General features: G+C 49.7%; 5 protein-coding genes and 1 non-coding gene across 6 annotated transcripts; 2 read left to right on the top strand and 4 right to left on the bottom strand.

The window, feature by feature from the left end:
* Positions 1-1,055: 1,055 nt before the first annotated feature.
* Positions 1,056-1,171, bottom strand: Z519_03657. The gene has a single exon (XR_001677169.1). It is a non-coding gene; the product is annotated as a 5S ribosomal RNA (ribosomal RNA).
* Positions 1,172-1,709: 538 nt separating this feature from the next.
* Positions 1,710-2,361, bottom strand: Z519_03656 (uncharacterized protein; the record flags this gene model as incomplete). Its single annotated transcript, XM_016761405.1, has 3 exons — positions 1,710-1,961; positions 2,031-2,045; positions 2,152-2,361. 3 exons carry the CDS (start codon positions 2,359-2,361, stop codon positions 1,710-1,712), a joined length of 477 nt encoding a protein of 158 aa, XP_016621743.1.
* Positions 2,362-3,156: 795 nt separating this feature from the next.
* Positions 3,157-3,502, bottom strand: Z519_03655 (uncharacterized protein; the record flags this gene model as incomplete). Its single annotated transcript, XM_016761404.1, has 2 exons — positions 3,157-3,339; positions 3,395-3,502. 2 exons carry the CDS (start codon positions 3,500-3,502, stop codon positions 3,157-3,159), a joined length of 291 nt encoding a protein of 96 aa, XP_016621742.1.
* A 370-nt stretch (positions 3,503-3,872) lies between these two features.
* Positions 3,873-6,188, bottom strand: Z519_03654 (uncharacterized protein; the record flags this gene model as incomplete). The annotated part of the gene is made up of 2 exons (XM_016761403.1): positions 3,873-5,787; positions 5,842-6,188. The coding sequence occupies 2 exons, from the start codon at positions 6,186-6,188 to the stop codon at positions 3,873-3,875; spliced, it is 2,262 nt and encodes a 753-aa protein (XP_016621741.1).
* A 278-nt stretch (positions 6,189-6,466) lies between these two features.
* On the top strand, positions 6,467-10,292 carry Z519_03653 (uncharacterized protein; the record flags this gene model as incomplete). Its single annotated transcript, XM_016761402.1, has 4 exons — positions 6,467-7,584; positions 7,640-7,703; positions 7,757-9,195; positions 9,248-10,292. The coding sequence occupies 4 exons, from the start codon at positions 6,467-6,469 to the stop codon at positions 10,290-10,292; spliced, it is 3,666 nt and encodes a 1,221-aa protein (XP_016621740.1).
* Positions 10,293-17,787: 7,495 nt separating this feature from the next.
* Positions 17,788-20,160, top strand: Z519_03652 (uncharacterized protein; the record flags this gene model as incomplete). Its single annotated transcript, XM_016761401.1, has 1 exon — positions 17,788-20,160. The coding sequence occupies one exon, from the start codon at positions 17,788-17,790 to the stop codon at positions 20,158-20,160; it is 2,373 nt and encodes a 790-aa protein (XP_016621739.1).
* Positions 20,161-20,434: the final 274 nt, after the last annotated feature.

Raw genomic sequence — 20,434 nt, 5'->3', positions numbered from 1 at the left:
CCTATTGACAACGACTCAACACTTAAGAAAGATGGAGGGTCATCTTCCACCTGATTCGAGTGAGACGAGACTCTAATAACTTTCTCTCTTTATCTATTAAGTAAGTTAAGAATAAGATAATATTAGTCGATAATCTTATTGTAACAGAGCACTTTCGAGTTTGGCATGCACATGCAACAACGCACAGAGGTCAGTCCTGCAGGTCGGTAATCGAGAATGCCTTTCTGGTCGGCGCTGGCAAAACAACACCACCATCAACACCCCCCATAGGGACGCAGTGGCTGGAGAAATGGGTGCCCAGCACGGCGGCCGCGTTGAGAGGTAAGAAAAGACAGGGGACGCACTCAGGAATCGGTAGGCGATATCAGAAACCATAAAATACTCGGTACTCTGCTCAAACTGTAAAGAATGCCACACCGCCAGCATTGTGATCTGTCAAGCACGTTGGCAACGATTACCTCCTGACACAACCTTGATCCTTCTACGCATAGTGCCACTGTTTTGATGGTCTCTTCTTGATTTCTGAATTCACTGTTGCTTCATTCTGCCTTAAAACCTCCCATCCACAGCCAGGATACTAGCCCATTTTTATCCTAAAATGTGGCTAGCCAAATCGCCTTCCTGCTATTCCCCCATTTCCAGCACAGCATAGCCACTTTGCCTTGTTACACTACAATGTCTATCTGTATTAAGCAGGAGTGCCATAGGCTCTAGTATATCCACCTCTATAGAAATCACGCATTTGAACTGATAAACAGAGTACAATGTTGCTCTCGAGGCCAAAAAAATCTATGAACAAGGGTATGGGACAAATACCAAGAAATTCCTCAGCAAAGCCGGCTACGCATGGGATATCTGAACATGGGGCTTAAATTACTCCATTTTTTGAAGTGTAGCCCCAATTTAACCCAAAATCCTCCCACCTCTAAGTCACCTATATTCAACGAGACTAGATGCTATTTCATTCGCTCATCCGTACCTAGTTTCCTGCAGAAATCTAATTTTTCACTCACAGTCATTCAATAAGCAGAACCATAAAAATCTTTTGCAGCAAAAACAATCAACAGTCAGGATTCCCAAGTGGTCACCCACCTCAGTACTAACCAACCGGCATGAGGGTTGAGTACGGCTGAGCGGACGGGAAGCCCTATTTTCCTCATCCTATGGTCGATTGCAGAAGGAAGTGCGCTTCTTTAATATATTACTATAATTATGACGACTATGATCAGACCGGTTGAACGCCATCCACTGGAATGTGGAAAGCGTTTCACCGAGTTACCGCGAGCGTGCCTCAGACAACGAGGACTGATGAACAAGGTGATGACCGTCAATGTTGAAACCATTTCATGATTTTTGAAACACTTGAGAAATTCGTACCTCTGGCAGCATCTGGTTCCTGAACATTTGTTTAAAGCTCAGCTCTTTCTCCCGTCATACTTTAATACTAATCTTAGCCGACACGGAAACGAATAGTCTGAGTGACGGTTGTAATGATCACCGCAATAGCAACATTGTTTTGAAAAAGATGTCTCTCAGAGCATCAGGGTAGTCACAGTTTCTTCCATGGCAATGGCATGAGAGCAATGCTGTCTATGGCAGAGGGGCAACATAAACGACCAGAACGGCACCATATCTATGTCCAGTCTGTCAGAAAGTCCGGTCCTGAATAGATGATTCACAGTGGCGAGGAAGAGGAAAAAGGAACAGACTTACGCAGCAGCAGCCGCAAAGATTTCTGCCTTCCGCGCCTTGGTGAAGATCGCCAACACAGACGTAAACATCATGACGGAAAAGAGGATACAGAGAAAACGCGAACGGTCGGTCTGGAGATTGTACAAGAGTATCATGGGCAAGAACAGCAAGATCACAACGGCTAGCGTAGTGATGAGACGCGAGAACTGTTCCACACGGGTAGGAGAGTCGAGGTGAGTGTAGGTGTCTCTACTATGGTTGCGTGTAGACTGTTGTTTGGAGCCGGTTACTAAGTTAGAAAAGGCAAATATAGGGTCACGGTCGCGAGGAACACTTACCTTTGAGGCGAAGACCTGATGATCGGATTGTCAGCCAACCGCATGAGAGATATACGGATAAAATCTGAATGCTTGGAAAATCATGGCTCCAGCGGACAGAGCGGGCGAGATTCCAGCTTACCAGATTTGTGAGCTTCGAAGGGAGGCACTTTTGGAGCAGCCACTCAACCGTCTCATCACAGGGGCCACGGTCCTCGTTCATCTCCAAAGCAACCAGATCATCCGTGTCATCAAATACGCCGGCTTCGGGCCTCACAACAGGCTTGTTGTTGTGCATCCAGTTAACTGTGCTTTGCAAGTTGAGGGCTGTCGGAGTCGGCATCATAGACATTTTTCGATAGCTAGATATAGCTGCTTCTGTTCTCCTCATGAGTAAAAGGTGGACGAGTAATTGGTTTACAACGAGTAGACTATGAGGGACGCGAACCGTACTCCTGAAGCCCTTTTCTGGCCTCCTCGATGATCGCCAACCTCCGCTCGTTGCCGTCCTGCTTGTGCGAGCTGAGATAGAGCCTTATCTCTTCAGTTTCGTCCTCTCTGGTTAATTGAGCCTCCAGATCAGCGAGCCGGGCTTGCTGAAGGAGAATGATGCGGGCGTGCAAGGTTCGAAAACGACGGGTAACGCTGAAGCTTGGATTACTGGAAAAGAATGCGGCGAGTCGAGGATAGCCGAGTGGATAGTCTTCGACTAGGAGGATGTCGCATTAATACAAATCGGATTCGCGTCTGGTGATGAACCTACTCTGACGAGGCTGAGATTGAGGTTGAGAATGAATCCCATTATCTGTCCCCCTACTTCGGAGGGAGACTATGGATGCTTTGGCACTCTGAAGTAATCGCTTGATTGTAGGTATCAGAAAGGAAGATAGAGAGGTTGGCATTGTGGTTATATTATACTATATCATATTATATTCATCAATCCGTCTGGGCATCGATGATATGCTGAATGATAGCGACGGAAATCCAAGACAGATGTGTTGTCTTGAGTCCGACCCGTGATTGGCTTAATTTAGATGCGCTCTGCCTGATGTTCAGCCTCATAGATACAGGTCGAATATTTCGGCTGCCTTTCCATCTCGCCACAGCATAAGAGGATGCCTGGTGGCCGGATCCTGTTATGTAAGCTCTAAGGTCGCCTCTTCATGTTGGCACCGGGAACTTGCTCCTCAGTGCCCAGTCGCTCGTCGCGAACTCGATATTGCTCGTTTCCAAGGACGCCAACAATTTTGAATGGGCCCCTCACTCCTCTGGATCCGGGTGGAGCAACCCAGACCTGCTCCCCATTTTGAAATAAGGACTCTGTAGGCCACTGCAGGTCAACAGGGTCAGCGCAACAGACACATGACAACTTCGACAATGCCTACCTCGGCTGGATCTGCTCGTCGAGTGACTCGGGCTTTCCAGTCTTCGCTACGTAGCATTTCTTGGTCATTCATCGAGTTCGTCGGTTTCTCTTCGTCCTTTTCATCCATGGTCAGTGTTTTTAGGGGGCTTGACGGCTGCTTGCTTGAGGGAGTCGTTCGCTAGACGTTTACTGTGATGATAGTGATCCTAGGATAATAGTAATATCGAGAAAAAGGAAAAGCGGCAAGCGAGACAAGCAATGTTACCTCTCCGCTCCTTTCCGCATGCCGGATCTAGCACGTGCAACATGAAGAGGTAGTCTCAGCCTCAGCTTCAGGCTCAGCTGCTCTGCATCGCCCTGGTAAGCTTCGCTAATTTCAGCAACCAATCATAAAAGAGAATCGTTTCAGCAGGAGACAATCCAAACGGGGTAGATGGCTTGTTTCCGAGCACGTCGCACACGATATTCGGATTCTGGCTAATAATGGTCGTTGTTTTCTACTCAGGCAATGCCAAACCCTCCAGAATATCGATTATATCCTTGCGAAAGTCCAGTCGTCGCTCGCCGACATGGCCCTTCAAGCATGTTGAAACTGCTCCTGCAAACTTTGTTCCCATGATGTGACTGAGATCTTTCCCAGCACTCTTGATGAACTGAGCTTGCGCATCTTCTGCCTTCCGAATATGCTTCATACTCGTTCCTGGTAACTTCTCTGCATTCACCCAGAACCCAATTTCGAGAAGTAGAACCCCCTTGTCTACCGTAAGTCCGATAACAGGTCGTTGAGGGCAGAGAAACCTTTGACTTACCAAGGAATAAATGTCATGCTCGGGCCCAAATTTTGCCGACGGCGCTCCCCATCTCGAAGGCGGCAGGTATAACAATCTGTTCATCCTAAATTCGGGTTGCTGACTGGAAGATTGTCCGGTCTCACGTGCGTATTCGAAACCAAATAACCATGGTTGATCGAGTGCTGACGTCTTGTCATTGTTCTTTGACTTGTGGAAGAATAAGATATTCTCGCCGCGTATGCCTTTGTGAATCCATCCAACGCTGTGTAACCCGTATACTGAAAGAGCTATCCTGTGAGCGAGTCTGTACCTAATTTCCAACGGGACTCTCGGACTCTGACTGAATTGACCTTCAAGCGTCGAATGGGTAGAGCTCCCTTCAGGAATGCTAAATGCTAGGCCATACCACCCTTCAGATTTGTCCTGGGTATACCCAATGCAGCGAGGGATTTTGAAATATTCAGGCTTTGGTCTTGACAGAAAAGACGACGTCTTCGGAAACTGTGCCTTCATTGACGGGGGGGGAGACCCGTCTTCTCCTGGTAGATACCTCACGATCTCAACTATGACCAACTGATCATTTTTAGTGGCCAACGAAAAGCGATCGTTGTCTCCGAGCAACCGTTTGTGAATAAAGTCTTCGCAGGGTATAAATTTTGGTTCAGGATCAGCCACTTGCTCGTCATCTCGAGCAAGCAAGCTCAGGCCTATCGTGGTAGTCAGCCCTGCTTGTTGCGCAACTTCGTTTTGCTGAAGTGTTTTCAAGTCTTCTCCCTGAAAGGTGGGGTGCTTTGATGTTACATTCCAGACATTCTGAAAGAGCTTTTGGGCAGTCATTTCAAATTTTTGGAAGATGGATGATCCTAGCGATGTACTACCATCAGTAGCCGTATTAGGTTCGGGAGTTGATGTAGTAATCCCCGATCCTGCCACTTGAATTGTGTCGGATATCCTGGCATCAACAATGTTCTGACTGAGCTTGTTGAGATCTGTTAGCAATAGTCCTTTATCTTTCGGTCCCAGTGAGTCGATAAATCTTCCACTTATGCCAGCCTTGCCGTCATCGAGAAGGAAATCACGGAGACTGCCAGATAAGTCGACAACACGATCCACTCTGACGCCAGAAATACTGTTGGGAGCTGTCCGTTTTATCCAATCGCCTAGTTTATGGATACTATGACGGCTTGGAGGTTCTAGAACCGAGACTGTAATTGTAAAGGCACTGAGGGGTGATGCTGTGCTCGGGGACCTGGAATGAGGTCGTAGGAGAATGCTTGGTGCCGGATCAGGGCGGAGAGTAAAATGAACCGGTGTAACTCTGGTTGTCTGCATAACTCTCCTGTTTATCCTCGCGTGCAGCTCATCTACCTGCAGACCGTTCTTCTCAACAAGTGCTTTCTGAAGTTCGTCCACAAGATAGCGCGTAAATGAATATTTCCCAGGGCAAGGTGTCTGTCCTCCCGCCGATGAAGCTGCGAGAAGTTCTAATGAGCCCTTTCTTCGATTCTTTGCGGCCTGCGATGCATGACAGCAGTCGAAAATAAAGAGTACATCGGCGCTTGCGTTCTCCAGATGAGGTTGGACTTCGAACCAGTCAATTGTGGGCTCACCCACGGCCTTCCTATAAAGGCGAGGGATTAAAAGAGGAAATTTCAAAGGTGGAGGTACCTCTTACGCCGCCCAAACTGCCTTCCCTCTCTTGTCGTCGGGGTCGCCATGGCCAGAGTAATACACAATCATGAGGTTGGAGCCCAGATCGTATGCATACTTGAAGTCGACCACAGCCTTCTCCAATGCATTTCGTGAATTCGTCGATGGTATAGGAAAGACAACAGTGTCATAACCGAGCCCGGTGGAGAAAAGATCCTTCACTTCTCGGGCTTCATCTTTGCAAGGAGGCAGGAAATCATCTTCAGTCCAATAGAGAACCAGCGCCGCCACATTTTGATAAGGGAAACCCTGTTTCGGAAAAGACGCCGAAAGATCACTTTGTAGCTCCCGCCTTAGATGGTCAGTATTCATGACGAAAAGCCGGGTCTCGATTGACCAAGGAGAGAAAAAGGAAACATCGAGACATCATTCTCAGTCAGATGATGTTAAGGCTGCGTGGAAACCGGTCTAACCAAAAGTAGGCACGTGCAACTAGGCATCAATTCAGCTTCTTCAGCTCGCAGCTACGGTTGAGTCTCGCCTTTCTCTCTCCAAATGCACTTTCGCGCTCGTCAGTTATATGATTCGTCTGCTCTTTCGAAGCACTGCTGTTCTCACCCAAGCGCGTAGGTGGCATTGGCAATGCGCTGATGGAGGCTAAACTAGAAGCCGCCTTTCCCTTCTGGCTGGATGCAGGGGCCCATTCAACTTCGAAGTCGTCAGGACGACCATCTAGACACGTCGCGGCCTTCCTCGCAGCCACTAGTCGGTTACCAGTGTACCAACAAGATCAGTTGATCAAAATCAAGCCTCTGGGTTTGGGGACATCATTTCAGGTAGACGAGTGCAAAGATACAAAGAGCGGGGATTTGGTGGTGGTCAAACAACTGCGCACAAAACAAGATTCAGGCGAACTCTACGACGGAGCCGTGCTCCAGGAGCTAAAGGTTTCGGTCTATCCACCTTTCCTGAAACACGACAATATTGTCCGAACGCTAGGCTTCCTAGAATCCGAAGACCCCACAGCCTTTGGACCTTCCGTCTCGCTCGTCTTGGAACATGCAGACCATGGATCGCTGGCTGAATATCTTTCAAGTGCTTCCTGCTCGATGTCTCACCAGAATTGGCTCGAGCGACAGAATTTGATGCTCGACATCTGCTCGGGTTTGGAGATTCTTCACAGATGCAGGGTAATACATGGCGACGTCAAACCTGACAATATTCTTCTCTTCTCAATGCACTCATCCGCTGGATGTTCTTTGATGGCTAAGCTTGCAGATTTCGGAAGCGCTATTGTCGAGGATACTATATATGATGATATTGATGATGGCATTTCGTCCCCCATATACAGAGGCACACCCCTCTTTGTCCCTGGTTATTTACGAAAGTATTCCGGCAAGGTCCCGTTCCATCTAATGCCCGCTGTCGAGATCTATTCCTTCGGTTTGGTGCTGTGGTCAATTTGCGCGGGAGAACCGTACTACTTGCGTCTCGTGCACCCGGACCGAGAAGACAAAGTGGAGTGTCTGGACAGTTTGGGGACTGAGGGGTTTCGACAGCAATTTCAGTGGGACCTGGAAGTCATTTCTAACACCAGTGACTGCTTGAAACCTTCAGTGTTAATAGAAGTTTTTGATTTTTGCGTGAGAGATGTGGAGATTGACCATTCCCCCATTCTGCCTATCGACCGAGAAAATGTCTATCGCAAGGAATATGCAGCAATGAGCAAAGTGTGGAAAATTCTTTCTGGGCACCCGAGCGAGAACAGGTATAATATGCTGAGACTCTCCTTGCTAGCAAAACCAGCTGAATGAGATACACAGTGTTAAAGATCACGATCAGACCTGTTTGTGGCAGCCATTCCACCTTGGCAGCATCCCCTCCAAAGTCAGTCTGCTCAAAAATCAGAAATATCTGACCCTTCTAAAATTTCAAATTAGGAGAATGTTGATCACATCCCCTGGGCTCTACAGTGCGACTTAGTCCAGCAACTGTTGGACAAAGTGAACGACCGGCAAGGATCAGTCTATCAAAGGGGCAAAGCAGCCCTGCAACTCAGTTCTCACTATGCTGTTGGCCTAGGGTGTGAAAAAGACTATGAAAAGGTCCTACACTACATCCAGTTGTCCGCCGCCTTTGGCGATAACGTCGCCCAGCTAATCTGTCCAAGGGTTTTTCAATCTCATGGAAAGCTTATTGACCAGGATGATCTGGAAGATATCGTACGCTCTTTCTCATATGCTGAAGGAGCTACTTCAGACGACTCGGACGCCGATATAGAAGACCTCGCAAATGACATGAATCATGAAGAAGCCGATTATGGTACAGATTCTATCGAAGCTCTGGATGAACCTATACAAGACGCAGGAAGCTTAGAGGGCGACTCTGAATCCACTAGCGACTCCGATACAGATCTTCGCTGGAGTGTGTTTCTTCTATCTGCGATTTTTGACAGGGATTTCGAATCCAGGGTGGACACAGAGCCAGCCGACTACTTCTGGATGAAAATACGTATGTTTGAGCGAGGTATGGGGTTTGCCTCTCAAGGAGCACTATTGAGGTACCGAGGTGAATGGTATGGAGGACTTGACGATAGGAAGTTGGTCCCTGCGCTTGAACAAACTGCGGTCTCCTCATCACCACAAGTTCCAGAAGTGGAGCTCAAATGCGAGGACGGAACACTTATACACAGTCCTGCCCTCCACCATGTCGTCTTTTGCGGAATGTTCAAAATAGCCAAGCAGCTTATCAGCCACGGGTGGTCACTCAACGCAGTCAATGATGACGGTGATACCCTTCTTCATCTCGCCATGCGGCACGGCGATTCACAAATGACAGATTACCTGATTAGACGAGGAGTCAACGTGGCAGTGAGCAACTTTAAAGGAGTCACGCCGCTACACTACTTATCCATGTTTGGAAGTCAAGAACGGAACTCGGATGGTGGCAACAACTCTGACACACAGATCGAAAAGTTGGAGACACAACATGTCGTAGCATTCAGTGGTCCAGACGTTGACGCTATTGCTAACATGCTGGTTGATGCAGGGGCAGATGTGAACGCTTCCATGGGTCGGTTCGATTCAACTGTTGACGTCTTCTTCTCTCACCGCATCAGTGGGACACCATTGCACGCAGCTGTTACACTCGGCAACAAGTCGGCTGTGCAGACATTACTACGTCTAGGTGCAGACACTGAGATTCGGCCTTTCCATGACTCGGACACAGCCCTTGAGCTGGCAGCCCAATTGCACCTGGCGGAGATAGCAGAGCTGCTTTTAGATCACGGAGCTAACCTCAGGAGTGTTTCAGAGTCAGGCTCATCAAGTGGCACCTGGGCCATGCACCATGTTGGATCTCATGTTCCGCCTCTGTCCCGGTATATTCCTCCAGAGGCTTCTCCCGTAAGAATGACCGCTCACAAATGGCAGGTGGCTGTTACACGGTGCTCGGTACAAGGATGCCGTCCGAGATACCATTCGTGTGTTCATTGCTGCAGCCGAAAGGAAAAACCTGTCTCTCGATGAATCGAACGAGGCCGGTCTAACAGCCTTTGAGTATGCCCTCCAGGAAAGCGGGGAAGACACTTATGTCATCGAGGCGTTCCTTGATTGCGGCGCCATACTTCCTCCCAATGCTTTATCAATTGCTGTTCTCAGTTGCGGGTCTGATGAAGCCAACGCCTCGAAGGTTGAACTCGTTCTCCAACACGTTTCTGGCCCCGGTCAGCCAATTTCAGGTGGAGACAACAGCCTGTACACGGAAGAAAGCTCATATGCCTTGCATGTCGCTGCGTCCACAGGTGCATTGGCCGCAGCCAAATTAATCATCAGCTATTTCGCCTCGGAGTCGGAGTCCCTTCTTCGCACTTATAATGACGAAGGACTGACTGTACTTCATGAGGCAGTTATCGCTGGGGACGTCAGCATGACCACCTACCTTCTGTCGCGAAATTCCCAAATCAACTTTCGAGACCGGGAGGGCCGTACTGCTCTTGCAACAGCCGTCGCTCTAGGCAATAAAGCGTTGGTGTCGCTGTTGATGCTTCCAGATGCAGACATGAATATTCGTGAAGGTGAACACGACGGAGGGACTATTTTGCACATTGCGGTGCAAAATGGATCACGCCAGTCCTCGATGCTGGCATTTTTGCTCTCCGCAGATTTCGACGAAGCCAGTGAGAGCTGGCCACGGTTCCCTCAAATTCACAACCACGGTATCCTGGATGCCGTTGACGCCGCCCTGGGCAATACGGCGCTCCATTTGGCAGCGTATTCTGGAGATTATCCGGGTGTGTTCGCATTGCTAGCCGCAGGAGCGACAGCCAGCATCAAGAACCGTGCAGGCTCCACGCCTCTTGATTTCGTGAGACAGAGAATGAAGATGCATGAGTCGCCAAAGGAGCGGCCTGCTCATTTCGAACTAGAAGCGGCCCTGAAGAAGTGTGCAACTCACCTGGAGCGTGCGAAAACCTAGGAATGGGTTCTCATCTTCCTCCTACCTGTTTTCGCGACCATGCTAAGCCGCGATCCTTACTGATATTTGGTGCATCAGCGGAGAAAAGCTTCGTCTTTGGACCATTACGCCCAGGGCTGACCTCCTTGCTTCATAGGAGCCCAGATGAGCTCAAAGAGGAACTCCGAAGCCGAATGAGTGTATGGAACCTTTCTAGGGTCTAGCTGAATGAGCTCGCTTCGAGCCTCAGCAATCTTCGCGTCGTGAAGGTCGAGATACGCGTCGAAGCCATGCTCGAATCTGCGTCAGCTTCTGTTCCAAGACAAGTGACACGAGCTGTTAATGCCTTTCAGAAAGGATCCTTAGACCATCCAGGAAATAAAGATAATTACGACCTTGACTCGCCATGCTTTCAATGTGTTAAAATTTCGATCTAATTGTGTGATTGTCGCATCGGTTGTCGGTCGCGTCACTAATATCTAGGCACACAGTCTTCGACAAGAAAGTCAACAAAGCTTGTGAAGGAATCCTGTGTAAGCGGCCATATATAATTCGCCTAGAGTTCGACATTTGGGAGCGCTGAGTGGAGTCGGCCTAGAAGAGATCTGCATTCAAGGGCCCATGACAGCGGAAATAGTTATTGACTCCATAGCGGTGAAAATCGAACACGGACCAGTTAGGGAGTCGGCTGGGAAGATCGATTCGCTTGTCGTAGCGAACGCTTGATAGCAGCTCTAAAATTGTGTCATACTGGACGATTCGAACGAGAGTATTAATGTAGACATCCCGAATAGACTCTTCGGTCTTTGATTCAATCTCCTAGATTCTCCAATCTTTGACCATACTGTGACAATTATAGATCTTCTCTCTTGGGTCAGAGCTCTGGGACTGTGAAATCTACGCAAGGGCTGTAAAAGGGTTTTGTCGAAGCAGGTACCGAAGAGTGCGGCCTGCCTTAAGCTCGATAGTATGTTCACATAGTTTGGCTGAGATATGGGCGTTAATCCTCTTAGATCTTTGACAGATGTTGTGCACTGTTTGGATATGCAGCATTTTATGATCTTGTCGACCTCGCTGGCCCAACAAGCCCCAGTTTTTAAATGTTCTTGTTCCATACATCCTCGTGTTATTTCCGGATTCGTCGCAGACCATTGAGCTATCATACCCTCGATAAACACGGCATTGGAAGGACGCGGCGCTATAAGCCGTACTGCAAATCGTTGATTTGAAGGAAAACAGTTGTTCTATGCCCTCACCGCTAGAGATGATCGAATGTACTGTAACAAGGCGGCGTGGCTGTGCTGGGCTGGCGGTGGACTGGCAAGGCAGAGGTCTGTCAGGTCACATGTCAAACCTAATTAGATCGCTGGGAGAAGGACAGTTGACAGTGCTATCAGAGGGCCAATTTTTTGGACAGTTTAAAAGAGGATCATGAATTCGCTCTTTTGGCACAGTCTACCTAATTCCTAAGTGCTTTATCAGCCCTGTCCTGTTCCCCGATGCCTCCGCTGTGCTAGGTGTTCGTAGCCCTAGTCGCTGCCCTTCTGGGTGGTGTTTGTCTTGTCAGCATCAACCAGAAAAGCGTTCTCGATTCCCGATCTGCTGGACAGGCCTCTGTGCGTTGTTGCACGTGCATGCCGAACCCTGAAGTGCTCTGTTACACTATGGTTATCATCCCTAAGACGATTCTTAACTCGTTATTGCGTAGGTCGTGGTGCTTATTGATAGGATAGTCATTCCACAATTCCATAGTCAATCGACCTATATCTCGTTACATACAGCTATATATCTCACTATTATAAGCTGAGCTATAGCTAAAATAGTAAACTCTAGACTGAACCGGTTATTTCATTATAGAGCACTGAGGCGTATTACCACCACTGTCTCTGGAGAGGGTAATAAAGTCAGTTAAAGTTTCTACCTGGAATTCGAGCGTCTTCACCGTTTTATCATCCAAGTCAAACCCATATAAAATCATTCTGTCACATCGGCACAATACGTCTCAGACTTTTGACATACTTTTCAATCCTCACACGGTCACCGCAGTGGGTAGTGGGTATTCCCGTATCGGATACTGTAGCCCAACCATGGATCCCCATGATCTCGTTGACAAGCCATATGTAAGGTGAAGGTATTGCATCGCGCTTTCTGTGCTGATCAATGCTCCAAGCTACTGAATGCTATGACTGCTTCGCCTGTAAAGGAGTATAGAGCCACATTTCCGGACCGAATTTGGCCTGCCCATCATCCAGCGATGCCACCAAGCGGCGGGAATGCAGCGGGAATGCAACCAGATGGGCTATATCTAACGACGAAGGAACAATTCCGGCCCACCGGCGCGACATCACTAACCTCAGCGCCCCAGCCCGCCGCGACGAAGACTAAGACGAGCTTGAGAAACGCCCTTCCTCTTTTTATACATTCTATAGATAAGCAGCTGTGGCGAGAGTTCTTCCACCATCCGCAACGCGGACACTAATGTCTGTTGCAAAAATACACTCTCAGCATCGGTGGCCATTGGTTTTTTCATTCCCAGCTACGTTACTGGAGATATCGTAAACACTTACTACAGCTTTCAGCCCCCTTGCCAAGGGCCCGGAACGACGGTGGCTTTTGGATATGAAGGGTGCTATGCCCAACCCGATGGTAACCCGGCACCGTCTTTCTTCGTGTGCAATTTCTGCAATTAAGAAAGGCCCGCCCAGAGTGCGCACGGGCGTCAGGACGCTCCTGAACAACCGAGCCACATTGACATTGGCGAGAGGAAACACACAAGTTGCCGGTGGAGAACAAATGAGAAATACTAGAATCACCCCTTTGACGTTGGACTTTCAACGACAACCAGTGCACAAGCCCAGCATCACTCATCTAGTAAACGAAATACAGGTAGACAGATGCGTCTAACCTGGCGTGGGAGAGTTTTACAGCCCGGCTTTTCGAAGTCCTCACAGAATCTGTTCTCCGGGATCATGTTTCTGCTTTGTAAATCATCTATCTCTGGGTGGCACATATATCTCGAGGGTCATGTGCAATGGTTGGGCCACCTGGGAAATGCCTCTTATTCGAGGGAGGGACGCTGTAATTGCACAGATTGTGTCAGCGCACACACCAATCGACGTCAACATATATTGACATGGCTAAATGCCTGGCTGCCCTCCCACTACACCGGGTTGTAGTTGCTCCTAGTGATTTGCTCTAGTGGGCCTCTACCACCAGAGTGAGTCATCCCCAGCAAATTCTTGGTCATTTATCGCCTCATCAACTCTCCCGATGTGGTCAGATGGAAGTGACGGCCAGTCCCTGCTGGTAAGTTCGACAGCCGAGCTTATATTATCATTAAATGACATTGGGAAGTCCATGTCGTTGTCCCCAGAATTGGAAGACGGCACAAATGTTTGAGAATTGAAATCAGCCATCTGTCTCGAAGGGCGGGTCCCATAGCTTATGACCTTTCCTGTGGCATCGAATTAGGGACTCCAGGTTGCTGTGGGAGATGGTTATCGTTGGCGCCCTTAAAACCATGGGCTAAGGCGAGGTTGGAGTTAACTGGTCGCGGCTTGGTTACCTACCCAACACGCTATATGCCCTTATCTTCGCAACAGATGCTAAAAACACGATGATAGCCTCACTGATGTTCCATTCATCTGATTTTACAGTTGAGGAATAGAAAGGAGGTGCGTGGTCTCGGGAGTCCCATTCCGAAGGGCTCTCCTTCCAGCCGAGACACTTTAGCGGTGAGACTGATGATTGAAGTGGATCATCTCGCACGCTATATTCGGACCTCGTTTAAGTGCTAACTTTGTGCAGTTGGTACAGGTGATTTACGCGCTTGTGCACAAGATCCCGGTGTTGGACTTATAGAAACTCTAAATGTGGTACAGCTCCAATCGAGGCACCCACCTCTGAACGAACCCCCATGTCTGCGTCGACCGAATGCTTACTCCAAGGTTTTGTGAACAAGTGCTCCCTCTCTGGTTGTCTTATCCATGCATACCCATCGTCCACACGTGGCTATGATCGGACTTGATTAGGATCGATGGGATTTCCTAGTTCGCTATATACGGGTCGCGTGTCGTGACGACCGCAAGGCTGCAGATAGACCTACCAAGACTCGTCAACAAAATCCGCGCCCACCTAATAGAACCCTGACTTCTTCCAAGAAGGGAAAGCGCGGAAGAAGCCCTCAACACATTTGAGATGTGTTTGCGGCATGTGTTCTACGATGAAAGTCGATGTTTCCACGACAGACGGGCGCATCCGGGCACTCTATATAATGACTCTCGACCATGCTTCGAGCAGCGCGCAACTCACGCGAGACTATATGCTGATCGTGTCTGTGAGCAAAAACGCGCAGTCCACCAGGGCGATCCTTACTCAGATCAAACAGAAGGATAACGTGCGCTTGTCGCAACTTTGAAAGTCAAGAGTGAAGAGTAGGAAATGAAGAAGGGACTGGATCGCGACCGTAGCGGCTCTACGTCGTAAGAATGGAATCCTGGTGGCTTAATGAATGTGCCCGCGGAATATGTCGGGGAAAATGTGAGGATTAGGTAAACGTCCTTCCCGAACCATCCGTTTGACAAGAAGGCAACTGCTCAGATAACAAGCAATCCATGGATTCGGAATACTCTCCCGGTCTCTAACGGACCGTGCAGCAGTATGCTCCCGGTTGTCTAAATCACAGATAGACATGAGCAGGATCAGGACTGTCTGTGAAGATCTGTTGCTGGGACAGCGCTAGCAGGGCGAGTCGAATGCTTGATACGCAGCGAAGGGATGCACGATGTCTAAGCGTTGGTCACGGGTAGGCAAGCGAGGTTGGATAGATTACGCTAATAGTTAGATATGAGTCGACTTCAGCAGAATGAATACAGTTTCGCAAGGACTTGGTTAAGCACAAGGAGCAAATCCCCTGGGATTCAGCATCTCATAACCCGCGTGATCCTGTCTTAAGCGAGACATGATCCAGTTCATTCCTCACGAAATTCAATTGCCGGAAGGAGAGGCGGAACAAGGTGACTGCCAAGTCAAGCTGAGAAGGCACAGACAACATCGAGTAAACAAGTCGTAGTTGGTGATCATTTTCCGTTTAGGAATCTGGGGTATTTGGAACAAGGAAATCGTGGACAACGGATTGGTCAGGAGAATTATCGAACTCACAATTCCATGGAAATCGTGGTAGCCACGATGAAAAGTAGAACGGACAATTAAAGAGGGCTTCAAGGGCTTCAAGAGGCTTCAAGAGGCTTCAAGATGTCTTATACGCGTAGGGGAGATTGAAGAGTCCTTGATATTGCCATCTTGGTGCACTGCGGAGTCCAAGACGACAGACAAAGAGGTCGAAGGGATATTTGGGCTCTTCGCTCGATCTATATAGCTAGCTTGGTAAGACATTTCTCTTCACTTCGTTGTTCTTGAATGCCCGAAGGATTCAAAGGAATTAGGAGCTAGTGTAAGGAGTCTTGGAAGGCTATAAGATGGTCTAGAGCGCTGCATGGACGGACGGTGTGGTATGGGGGGCAGGATCAAGAATCTGGATGCGTGTCATTTTCTGTCTCAGAGAGCTGTGGCTCTCGTATACCTACCAAGTACTGGGTATGGCACGAGGTGCCAAGGCCGTAAGCTGGCCAGGAAGAAGGTAACAAAGCCTACCCTCGAGGTAGGTGCGCACACCACATGTGGCGAGGATTAGCCTTAAAGGGATTCGGAGGCGAAGCACGAGGTGAGGAATTTAAGGAGTTTGGCTGGTCACATGACCAGATAAGCACTATTGCTGTGACTCAATGGAGGGCATGATAAATGCTATGTAATAAAGAGGATTGGGACCTGTCTAACATAATAGTGGTAAGAAGAGACCTACAGGTACCTACCTTTAAAAGGTGCCCAGTACCTATCGAGGCTAGTACGGAGTCGGCTGAATATCGGGCCAACCGATAACTAGTGTCCACTGATCCACTAACTCAGAGAGACTAATAAGGCGTCCAGCCAAGAGTTTTCACGACTTGGCGAGGTCTCATCACTACCGCGCTCTCCACAGGAGAGGCGCGACCTCTCTTCACTTCTTGTATGTTTGGAGTCGTGTACAGCATGTGCTATATACTACAGGGATATCTATCATCACCTATCACTAGACCCTGTCTACTTTACCGAGAAATCCCTAACACTACCTACCTATACCTCGTATTTTCGCTTAAAGAAGAAATTAGCGCTTAGTCGTCCTTCGTTCGGTGAACGTTAAGTGATCCTACGAGCAATTGTTAACTTACTACTGGGTACCAGGTAGTCTGAGCCAAACCCCTTAACCAAAAATTTTATTTTCCACCAAAGTCATTAGCTCAGCCATACCGTTACATCTCTTGAAGTAAGTCTACCCGAGACTTTGGGTGCCATCAAGCACTGTGTTCGTTTTGGTCGGAGTCCAAAGCTGCCCGCCCTAGCTGCCACCGGGAGCTTACTGAGGTCGAATTTAGCCTCTGGTACTCGGTACAAGGTATATCGATGCCAGTCCGTGTACCCAGTACTGGGTAAGATGCATGACGTCCAATTGCTTCAAAACTTGCCAGAGATCTTCTTGTTGCCGCTTCACGCTTCTCCGTCAAGAGCATTCAAGTCACGATCATTTACTTACCATCCACGCCACCGTTCGTTCTATCTTGTGCGCCACCTTGTCTCTCCAACCTATCGCCATCGCCATCCAGTTTGTCTGATCCAGTCGAGCAGAACACACCAGATACTGTCGGGTCCACCGTATCTCCACCCTGCGAGTCGCTAGTTGGTAAACCTGCGAACCAGACCACGGCCCCCAAATCCTTCGGCTCCAAATCCTTCCCACGAGCTCACGTTCATGTCTGAGCTGAATCCCACGTCGATCCCCTCAAGATATCTACCCAGTACTATAATCTAAGGGAAATGATCAAGGAGCGGCTGACTCCACGTGCTCCTATTAGCCGGATACGCCGCCGTCTTTAACTGCGTGTCGCATGAGGCTCTCGAAGGAATCTATGCGTCCTACTTAGATAATCCTCGCGCGACGTTGGTTGTCCGAAGCTCAATGCTTGTGGGACAGTGGTAAGTAATCCGCGCTTGCACTTACACGAGGTTAGAGCTCAGACAACGGCGCAATCCTTCTTGACCCGGATTTATGGATACACGTGCCACGCTTCATGACTCCCCCGGTTTTGAATCCAGCCCCCAATTAATGGAATACAAGAGCCAAATCTTTGTCTCGTCGACTGGAGTGGCGTGGCAAGATGTAAGAGAATCAGCAGCAGGCCAGTACTGCAGCTCGCCTCCTTTTATATTGTCCTGCTTCGCTTTGTCCTTTCCCGCTCCGTTGGATCACACTAGATCTTCACTAGATCTTCCTTCGCCTCCCCATGTGTCTCTCCCTTGGGTAGAGCTCGCTTTCATTCATGGACAGTCTCCCTCATTAGTATTACACTCACTTCCCCGTGCATCTTATTCAGTGCCAAGCAGGATGGAAGAGTGATCATCCTTTGTTGCTGATGATCCCACCATGCTCAGCTCTCGATATGCGAATTTGAACCTCTTTGGGGGCTCTCGTTTGACTTCCAGCCCGATTTCGGAGGAGCCCCTGCAATTTTCCAACACCATCCCTGATTCCACATACAATCCTCTACCGGCCTTCACCAGCGACGATGGTGCAGCCAGATCCTCGAAGAAACAACGGGTCCGAGTCAATGGTCAGAAAATCTCAGGCAAGTCAATTGAAAGTGTCTCTTTCGGCGTTCCTGATCCACGTCGACCTCCCAGTAAGTTCGCTTGGACCCGTGTGAAATCAGAAAAGACTGAAGTGATCGTAGGACGTCGGACAACAAACAGTTCGCTATACAAAGTTGCCTCATCCATTCGTGACTTCGCCGTCTCTCATTTCGACGTCCCCAAGGTAGCAGCTCCGTGGGAGCATGAGCTATCCGAGAAATATGGCTCCAACTTGCCCCCAACGTCCAGTGTCCGCTACTTTGACCATCGTCGGCAGCGACGGAGGCTGTTTATCAACAGCACTTTCCAGTGGCTCGTTACTGCTATTATCTGCGCCCTGCTGGCGGGCTGCTTGTACGGCTTCTCCACTTTGATAACTGGCCTGAGCACGACGCGCAAGCAAATCTTCAACGCCCTGGTGACCGGCTTGTCGTTGTGTTTGGGCCTCAATCTTGCTTCCTCACTGAGAGGCTATGCGCAAATGATGCGCTGGCGTTTTCTCGCCTCGGGATATCGCACCCTTCAGGATTTCGAGCTGGTCTTGAACTGCGATAGCCAGTCCAAGGTCTTCCGCCTGATCTGGGCCGGGCGGACACGCGGAAGCTGTCTGCCGAACAAGACGCAGATCCTCGCCGTGGTGTGGTTGTTGATCAACATCGCCGTGCTGATCTTCACAGCCTTGCTCGGGTTGACCTACTCGATCGATGTCAGTTCTGACTATGTGCGCCTGACGTACGGAAACGTCAGCGTCGCCGACGTTTCTTATATCGGCAACGCCGAAACTACTGCTCTCTATGCCGGCAATGACTCAAGCGCAGCGTCCGTTCTCGCGGAAACATCGGTCGCCAATGAATGGGGTATTACCGGTCAGGACTTTGACGTCTGGGAGACCTCGTTTGACCAGTATTTTGGCATGCAGCAGTCAATTTACACCGACGGAAACTTGTACTGGTATCGGTTCATCGACCGCTCACCGCTCGCCTTTGAGCTGACGGTCGTGACCCAACGCACGGTAAACACCACTGCGACGTGCCAGTCATTCCCAGTCACGTACGGTGGCTACGCTGGCTTTCAAACAACCAACGCCTCGATCGCCTGGGATGTGACATGGGTCGATGCCAACGGGGAGGAGAATACCTGGTGGATCCCCGACGTCGCAACAGGCGCGACGACTTGGATGTCGAATATGACGAGCGACTGCGGGCCTCGATGCGTACAAATCTTTGCTCTTCAGACTGCGGACAACGATACGGCCAGCGTGCCCAAACCGCGATTCTGGAGCTGCCTGTCCTACGTGTCCCACGTGGACGGCATCGACTTGTACATCAATCCCGACCAATACCAAATCCCCGACGATCAAGCGCAGATCCTGGCCGGCGCGATTGGGTGGTCTGGGGTGTTGATGGAGTCAAGCGACAACGCCACGTCGGACGCCCCGGAGACACAGATCCAAATGGTCAATTACCCTGCGTCCAGCCAGTGGAGTCCGCCGGGCAACATCACCGAAGATGAAATGGCGCTGCTGGTCATGAAGTTCACCGCGGGAGCCATCTCGGCCATCGACTCGGACGGCCCGCGTCTCAACGTCACAGGCTATGGACCAGCCCCAGCGCAGATCCTGACGGTACAATGGCAATATGCCGGCTCGATCCTAGGCGGCATCCCGCTGGCCCAAGGCCTCGTGCTCCTCGCGGTGATCACCTTCGCCAACAAAGCCATCATCAAGGACACGAGCTACCTGGGCATGGCGCGGCTGTTGAGGCCCGTGGTCGAAAAGCTGGGGGACACGGGCTGTCTGCTCACCGGGGACGAGATCGCCGAGCACCTGGGCAATCAGAAGGTGATTTACGGCGTCAGAGACCCGCCTGGCGCTACTGACGGCACCGGAGACGATGTCGGGATTATTATTCGACATCTGGACATTGTCGAGGAGACAGAGGGCCTGGGGTACAGGAAGGGACGGATGCCCGAGGGGAGGTACGATGGCGTGCATCCTGTCCGGGAAGACGAGATGGAGCCAATGTTGTTGTTCGCAAGCGAGGACCACGAAGCCCTACCCTCACGGGAGAGCGCGAAGAGCGCGACGGGCAGATGTGACGACGAGGATGGCAAAGGTCATGCCCTGAGATCGAGAAGGAAGTGCATGAGGCGCAGGATGAGCATTTGAGTGAGTGCATTGATGAAGCCGCAATGCAGTGCGATGATTTACGACTTTGCGCCCGAGCAGGCAATCTATTATGGTATATACAAGATACAATGTACCAAGTACAGGTATATTCATTAAATGTACACTCATACATAGAAATATAACTTCTGCCCTACTGGGCACGGCCCACATGAACATGATTCGTCGATTCGTTCCGCGGGTCTATCCATATCCCTGAAGTACTCTATACCGCGGATAGCTTCTAGATCTAGCGTCCAAGTATGTCCCAATCTTG

Source organism: Cladophialophora bantiana (assembly GCF_000835475.1).
Source record: "Cladophialophora bantiana CBS 173.52 unplaced genomic scaffold supercont1.5, whole genome shotgun sequence".
Lineage (NCBI taxonomy): Eukaryota > Fungi > Ascomycota > Eurotiomycetes > Chaetothyriales > Herpotrichiellaceae > Cladophialophora > Cladophialophora bantiana.
This window is presented reverse-complemented; position numbering and strand designations above follow the sequence as displayed.